The sequence below is a fragment of the Coturnix japonica genome, chromosome 2 (assembly GCF_001577835.2).
Source record: "Coturnix japonica isolate 7356 chromosome 2, Coturnix japonica 2.1, whole genome shotgun sequence".
NCBI classification, from domain to species: Eukaryota; Metazoa; Chordata; class Aves; order Galliformes; family Phasianidae; genus Coturnix; species Coturnix japonica.
In genome coordinates this window covers 905085-913117 of record NC_029517.1, presented here as the reverse complement: position 1 = coordinate 913117, position 8033 = coordinate 905085, and the positions used below count along the sequence as shown (strand labels likewise).

The 8033-nt window shown below is 42.2% G+C and overlaps 1 protein-coding gene across 4 annotated transcripts in view; it reads right to left on the bottom strand.

The window, feature by feature from the left end:
* Positions 1–2235: 2235 nt before the first annotated feature.
* MINDY4 (MINDY lysine 48 deubiquitinase 4) overlaps positions 2236–8033 on the bottom strand; it is a 65647-nt gene continuing 59849 nt past the window's right edge. For 3 of the 4 annotated variants that reach the window (XM_015852707.2, XM_015852706.2, XM_015852705.2), the window contains one exon: positions 2236–5436. In XM_015852707.2, the coding sequence (XP_015708193.1) occupies positions 5384–5436 (53 nt within the window). In that variant the 3' untranslated portion in view covers positions 2236–5383. The remainder of the gene's footprint in view (positions 5437–8033) is intronic. The other variant, XR_001552871.2, reaches the window with a different exon arrangement.

Below are 8033 nucleotides of genomic sequence, written 5' to 3'. Positions count from 1 at the left end.
ACAACAATAATGAGAAAAGCGAAATTTGGGTGTGCTGATAAATCTTATTGCAAAATCCCTTTGCATTCTTGAAAGGGTTTTTCTTTTTAAAATCTAAGCTTGCTTCTGTGTCGATACAGTTGAAAGCCATTGTTAACGAGGGACATCGCAGAGCTATGTGGCTTTCCAGCCTAACAACAACCCCTTCCCACCCTGGTTGAAACAATAAATAAAGTATCTGATTGGAAATGTCCTTTTTCCTTCTGTGGTTTTATAAACAAAGCTGCTAAGGAGAAACTGCTTCCTTATTTCAGAACTTCTGTCAAGTTTATTATTTTTTAGCCAATGAAAACAAATAAAAGAAGAGTACTAGTATATACAGAGTGTTCTTAAGGCGATGCAGTTTCCTTAGGTTATGCAGCATACTGGCCGTGCAGACAACTAGCAGAAATCAGGAGCAATCACCTTCTCTCCACAAGTAAAACTGTTTCCTTCATGTTCTCACTTGTTAAGAGAAAAACATCAAACCACAGAATCACCAAGATTGGAAAAGGCCTCCAAGATCATCCAGCCCAACTCTCCACCTACCACCAGTATTTCCCCACTCATGTCCTTCAGTACAACATCTCAGTGTTTCTGGTGCACCTCCTCACTGTGCAGCCCATTCCAGCACCTGACGACTCTTTTGGAGAAGAAATTGTTCCTAACATCTAACCTGATACGACATCAATCTGTCCTATAGACTTTGGTGCTTGATTTGAAAGACTTAGGTTTCTACAGGTATGTTCTGAACAGATGAATGTTTAAAGCATGGGCTTTGGTTCTGGTTTAGTTTGCAGCACCCCCTGCAATACTGACCCTGGTGAATGTGACACAATTCAAGGCAGTTTCCTCGATAATGAATGCACCCTGGGGCAGGACTGGGGAAGATGTGCCAGTAAAACGTGTGTCTGTATTTTATGTGGCCGTATCTCAAATCATGGACACTCTCTGAAGGAATATTTCACTCCTTTACAAAACTGGCAGCAGCATTCTAAGAAAAAGTTAAAAAACTGGAGTTTGGGGCCCTTGTACTTCAATGGAGCTCTCAGTTACCGACAGAAAACTGAGCTTCTTTCAAGTATCCCAGGTACATCAATGGAATCTTTGGAGCCCCAAACCACTTAATACTTGTTGATACTTGGCTTACACACGTGTCATTTTCCCAAGCTCTTCAACTCTCCTCTGATTTTAAAGTGACCGTTTCCTGTCATTCCAAATTACCCCGTTCCACGCGTAAGCAACACAAACAAAATGCAATCTGCCTCTGGAGAGTCAAGAACTGAAAACAACAGACACAAGCTTTCATCTTTGAACTCCCTGGGAACAAACCACACGGTGACTGCACAGATTTGCTGATGGGTCTGTCGTCAGATCTCAGACTGCTCCTAGATTTAGCAGTGCAATAGGGACAGATACCACAAAACCAACTACAGCAGCTTCATCAACTCCAGTGTGAGCTCTATGCACAGTGACCTACAGATGAACAAGAAACTTCGTGTGCACATGTCCACCTTGCACAAACTTCCTTAAAAACTTAAAAAAAAATTGCCAGTGATTCCCCAGGTTCTGATCAGTGTGATGCAATTCATTTATTGGAAGAGAGGTGATGGCCTCAAGTTGCTTCATGGGGGGACTCAGGTTGGATGTTAGGAACAATTTCTTCTCCCAGAGACTGGTAAGGCAGGGACACAGGCTGCCCAGGGAGGTGGCGGGGTCACCATCCCGGGAGGTGTTTATGGAGATGTGGCCCTTGGGGACATGGTCAGTGGGCATGGTGGGGGTGGGCTGGAGTTGGGTGATCTCAGATGACCTCAGTGGTCTTTTCCAGTGATTCTATGATCCTATGATTTCACACTAAGCCAGGAGGGGTGATGAGATCCTTGCAATTTTCACTCACAGCACTAAGTAGGTTCAAATAGAACATGGTAGATGTGCACTGATGCAGGCAGACAATACCTCACATTTCCAACCAGCCCCAGAATGGTTGGTTTTGGCACCCGTAGCTCTCAGATGTGAGAATCCCAGGCTCAGGATGGGTCCCTCTGCCCTGCATCTCCAACTGCACTATGGTTCCACTCAGAGGAGAGGGAAGCTCAACTTCTTGTTATTATTCCACTGACAGGAGGAGGCCCATGAAGCTGTTATAATTTATTCTCTCAGATTAATTTCCCTTGGCAAATTAATTACTAAAAAATACAATGTGAAGACAAAATATAAGATGTTGCTATTATCTTTTCTTGAAAGGTTTTATTTTGATGGGACATTCAGTACAAAACAAAGTTAACAATACATTTTGCACAAGGGCAACATTCATGACACTTTACCAAAATAGCACTTCTGCTCAGATTTACAATAGGTGATATCTGTTGTAAGCTAAGGCGTCACGTCTCAGCAGAGGGTGTATTTTTCATAGCACAGAAGGGAAGAGAATGATTTTAAGATATACATAGAGGCCCAGTGCCAGTGTCTTGTACTGTACTATTTGCAAACAGTTGCTTTGTTCACCTCAGGAAGTCACGTTCATCGGGCAATGAAAATGAAAACGGGAAACAATGAGAAGGAAAACATAATCAACAAACTAGATGGAGGCTCCTACAACAGGATATGCTTCTGCACAGGTCTGTGCAGAGGTTTTTGCATCGCTGTATAACATTTTGTATGGGTTTGTCTGATCATTCGATTCCAAAAGATACATGGAGCCTTAAGGCAAATTGCTTTGTGTGTTTTATCATCAAATTAAAATATGTGAGTTCTTTCTGGATGCAGAAATAGACAGAGGTTTGGTTGGTTGGTTTTCTGCTGAAGAGGTAGAGCTAAGTGAGTATTTTCATTGCCTGTTCCCTCTTTATTGAAGGATGCCACAGGAAACCTCAAGAGCAAAGCCGGTGACAGCAGCTTAGTAATGCAGTGCTCCAGCTTGGTGGAATTGCCCTGCAGAAGTGATGCTTCAGTGACGTGGTCCAAGTGTTGCACTTCTTGGCACAGCTGAATCTTGAGTTAGTTCAGTCTTAACCAGATGGCAGATAATCGACTTTCCAGAAAAAAAAAGTATGTGTGAAAATAATTACGGATAATGAGTAAGAAAGATCTGTCACAATTGCTGTAATAAAATTTAAGGTTCAGCAAAACTGTTCTCCATATTCAGTAAGAATGGAGCCTTAAAGGCTTTGCAGTCTGTTTTAAAAAGAGGTTCAGAGTACAGAGCTCACTCCCACCTTCATTAATCTTTCAAGATAAACCATAAAACATAATCAGTTTCCAAAACTTATTCATTAATCTTCAACTCTTTCTTAAAACCTGAAAGATTCTTACATCTTGAGAGATGGAGTTCATCTGAGGCAATCCCCTTGGGCTCCATCTATACTCAGTTTATAACCCTCCCGTCAGGAGCACATTTCTTCTTGTCCATAAGAAAAGATAAATCACTCCCTACTCTGAACGGAGCCCAGAGAAAGTGCTCCTCAACACATATCTGCATTGGAGACATCCATATTCAAGCCAGCTGAAATCAGGGCAGTAACACGGCGGCTCCCTTCCTCCCCAGAGGAACACCGGAAAGGAGGTTTTTTGGTACACCTAGTTCCAAAAATCTTCTATTGTTTTTCATCTCTTCACTATTTTCTGTCCAAATGCATTCTGAAAAATCTTGTTTTATGATCTCGCTGCCCTCTCTGACTATGTTTTCTCCACTGAGTATATGGTGACTGTAGCTGATAGGAAAATTCAAGAAAAAAAGGTGTTTATTACAAGCTGGTGACCTGGCTGACCCCATTCTCTAAGCTGTGCCAAACTGGGATCTTTGCACATTTCAGATCCAGAAAATAGAGCTCTTGAAAGTCAGGTGAGGTGTGCATCGTAGAGGCAGCCTTGAGTCCACCTGCTGTACAAAAATCCCCCTACATACACTGAAATGATGGGAGTTGGCAAAGGTCACTTAATGTGCCTATGGGGGAATTGGGAATGGACTCAAATCTGATGCCTTCCATGATGCCAAGGCTGAATGGGAGGTATTCTCCTCACCAGGTTCACAGAAAGAAGTTTGCCTGTCTGGCCTAAAACAAGTTACATTATACTGCATCACATAAAATGAAAACGACCACAGCTCTGAGATGTTTTACCACGTGTAGACAGTTTGATGCATGTAGGAAGCAAAGAAGGGCCTGATGCTTATTCACAGACTACCTCATTTTTTCTGGTAGTATGCTCAGGTTGGTTTCCAAATCAAGCTCACTTGCTTATGCCCTGGAATTTGTATCTGCAGAAGCAGCTTGGTATCTTTCAGCTACACAGAGTAGAATGTTGAATTACTGATGGAAAATGATACTGAAAATAGCAAGTGGTTCATTTGGGCTCAGAGAGGTTTGCATACTGAGGAGTATGAGGGAGCAAAGATAAAATCCGAAATTAAAAGTCTGTTGTGAAACGTGAGACAAGCATTCCCAAAAAATAAAAATAACTCTAGAAACACCGTTTCTTTGCAATTTGTCCATTAGCAATTAATATTTTCCAAAGCACTTTTTCTCATCTTCAGTTCAGTAACTCATTCCAATTTTGGTAAATTTTTGCCAAAATATGTCACTAAAAGAATTCATTTCAGAATACAAACTGCTGTTTCGGTACCTCGTGTTGCATCTCCCCCGTACACCATTTTCTCACACGTACCTTATTTATTCATGAATAACAGTATTTGTCACAGACAGGTGACCTTTACATTTCCAATCCAGCATCACTTCTTCTGTTTTCTTACAAGGATGAAGCAGCAAACCACAGAACTTATCAGCCACTTTGGTGTAAATAAAGCCTAGTAAGTAAAATCCAGCTCATGAGGTTACCTGTAGGTTCAGACTTAGATTTAGACTTAGTAATGTATGGTAATGAAGTGAATATTTATTTCTTGGATGATGTTTCATCCTGGCACTGGAGTGTTGCAGGTGAAGAAAGAGGCAGGACAGGAAGGCAGGAACAGGGACAGAAATAGCAGCTCGGCTCCTTTCATCAGATTTTTGGGAACAATTGCAGGATACAGAGTTGATCCAGAAAAGGACCCGGAGGGGACACTGACAACTCCATTGCTTTACCCGTAACCGTCACTTGGCATTGGAGACACTCAGTCTACACATTGAAACTGTACATTAAAGGCATCAACAAAGAATTTACCTAAGTGTTGTTTGAATTATAAGCAAAATATCTGAAGCATGAGGAGAATGAGGTGACTCTCCTCCAGCCTGCACACAGCCATGTCATTCTTCCTCACCGTACGCGGCATAGAACTCCTGTCCTATTTCCTGCATTGGTGGGAATAGGAATGTGCTAATTCTGTCATTTCCTTTTTTTTTTCTGTACAAATAAAGTGCAGGTCGGGTCAGTCACAGGATTGGTTCTGTGCCATTCCAGTCAATAACAGCTCCTTGCCACCTAGAAATAAAAGCAACCATTTTACATCCATGAGTTTATCGAGTTGTTGGAAAGGTCAACTCACCACTCTTAACCACACAACCACCACTAGAGAGTGTAGGATTGACTCACCTGGGGTAACTTATCACATCTTCTCCAATGAAAAATAAGTGAAATGAAGTGTTTGTGCCCCTAATTTTAGAGGCCCACTTTTGGAGATCATTTTCTTTACACTTCACAGTCTCTTCCAGGCAATAAAGAGTTCTCAACAGCAGCTGATTCAGAACAAGAGGATTGGCTCTGCAAAGACTAAGGGCAATCTCCAAGATAGGTAAGAGAGTTACCCTCATGTAACCCAAATGAGACCAAATAACTTCATTTAGCAGCTATCCTTTCTGTTGTCCTTAACTCCTTTGAAATATTCAGCGGCTCACCCTCAAGGTAATCTTTTGGTTTTTCTATGGGAAGGCTTTGTTTTTCCTCTGCCTTACCCTTTCTTCAGAATAACATTAAAGATATATACTGAAAAAAATGTGCACAAAATCTTCTGTCTTCTGAACCTCTGTCTGTGTTTTGGCCACTATTGCTCAGCTGTCCACTCATGGAACATCAAACCTGCACTTGCTGCTGGTTGGCTCCCCAGTGACCTCACCAGGCTGAAATGAATCAACTCTCCCTACCACCAAAGTCATTCATTAGGTGCACGGCATCCTTATCCACAGCATTTTTCATACTTGCAAATTCGTGGTTTGGATCTTCTAAGAATGGAACTACTGTCAAATACAATGATCTGGTGGGCACAGTGGTGGCTTGCCATACTGCAAGCCACATTCTGTCTGTCATGGAGGAAAGGATGTGTCAGCACAAATGTAACAGCTCAGCCTTTTTGCTGAGCAAGCCAGTTATATGTAAAACAAAACCAAAATCTGAATCCCTGCAGTATTCAGTGCAGGGCCTTAAGGAAGTGACCACCTGCAGGAATTTTTTCAGTCCACAACCATCCCTGATGAAAGCACAAGTGTGGATGGTTGGGGCTGTGAATTTGTTTCCTTCCTTTTTTGATTTTACCAAGAAAATTAGAAGAAAAATATTGCAGAATGGGTGTCCTACACACAGGCTTTAATAGAAACACACAAGAGTGATGCCTCATGCATTAAGCTAATGGCAGAATGCGGCCTTGCTGGGAATAGCTGGGAATCACTACGCGGTGCAGAACTTGCCTTTTTTGAAACAGGTTTTCAATAAAGAGCTTAACCAGCACAGCAGATTCTGAAGCAGGACTCCGTGTAACTTTCCCAACAAGTTTTATCTTCTCTGTTTATTTTCCAGCTATTTTTCTTGAGCTGTCTGTAGAATGAAAAGCGATTTGCCAATTTGCTCATGCACAGACAGCTTCAAAACTTTCTCACCTATTGGATCTGCACAAGAAAAGGTGTCAGATAGTGAGGAATCTCTTTCACAGGTGCTGAACTAGTCATTTCTTACTGAAAAAAAACCATGATCCAAACAATTCAGAGCCCTCAACTGACTTGCCACAGCGTAACCTAAACGGATCTCATATTGAATTATAATTTATCAGATTAGCAATATGAAAACAACACTGGACTCATCTGGTTTGACTCTGAACTCATTCAAGGGTCATGGGAGTCAAATGGAAGAGTTCCACTGAAGGACTGGTTTAAGCCCCAAGCAATGCTCCCTCTGGAATAACTTCCAGAGAATATCTCCTGCATTGATCAACTGTCTCCAATAATTTAGGATTAAGTGCCTGCCCTTTCTCCTCACCTATCTCATTTCTACCATATGTCTCACTTTGAAGGAACACAGAAGATTGATGTGCCACACTGTTCCAGAGCCACAAAGGAAAAGCTGAGTGTTGTGGGCTAACAAAATCCAACACTAGATTCAGATTATAGTATCTGACAAAAGTTTTTTTCCCCTTTGGGCAGAGCTAACAGATGTTACCTGGTGGTGTTCAAGGCCAGGTTGGACGGGCCCTGGGCAACCTGGGCTGGTATGAAATGTGGAGATTGGTGGCCCTGCCTGTGGTGGGAGGTTGGAGCTTTGTGATTTGAGGTGCCTTCCAACCTGGGCCATTCTGTGATTCTATGATTCTGTTACCACCAGTCCAGAGAGATGCTGAGGATGATGACTGTGAAATAAGAGTATTCTTCGGGGGAGAATGGAATCAGACATCTGCACGGCATCTCCCAGAAACCCCACTCAGGGATGCCCGTTCCAGACACCTCTTGATCCAAATCTGACTACTTCCAAGGATGTCTTAGGCTGAAAACCCCAATAGAAGTTACACAACAGTGACTCTTCAACTGGGATTCTGCAGGTTAAAGCGATCCCAGCTGAGAACTATTTGTTCTGGTCATGCAAAGGATTACCTGCTTTAAACTCAAGCCCTCCTTTTCTGACATTTTGTAAAATAGGGAATAAAAGCATAAGCCTCCTCCCACAGAAGCAAAACAATTGTTCTCCTCTGATAATAATAATAATGAAAAAACTAAAAATGGAGACTATCTATTACAGGTGCCGATCTTTCCATTGGGAGATGATAAGAGAACAAACAGCAGACAGATGGCCAGCATAGGACACAACGCCCTGCAGGG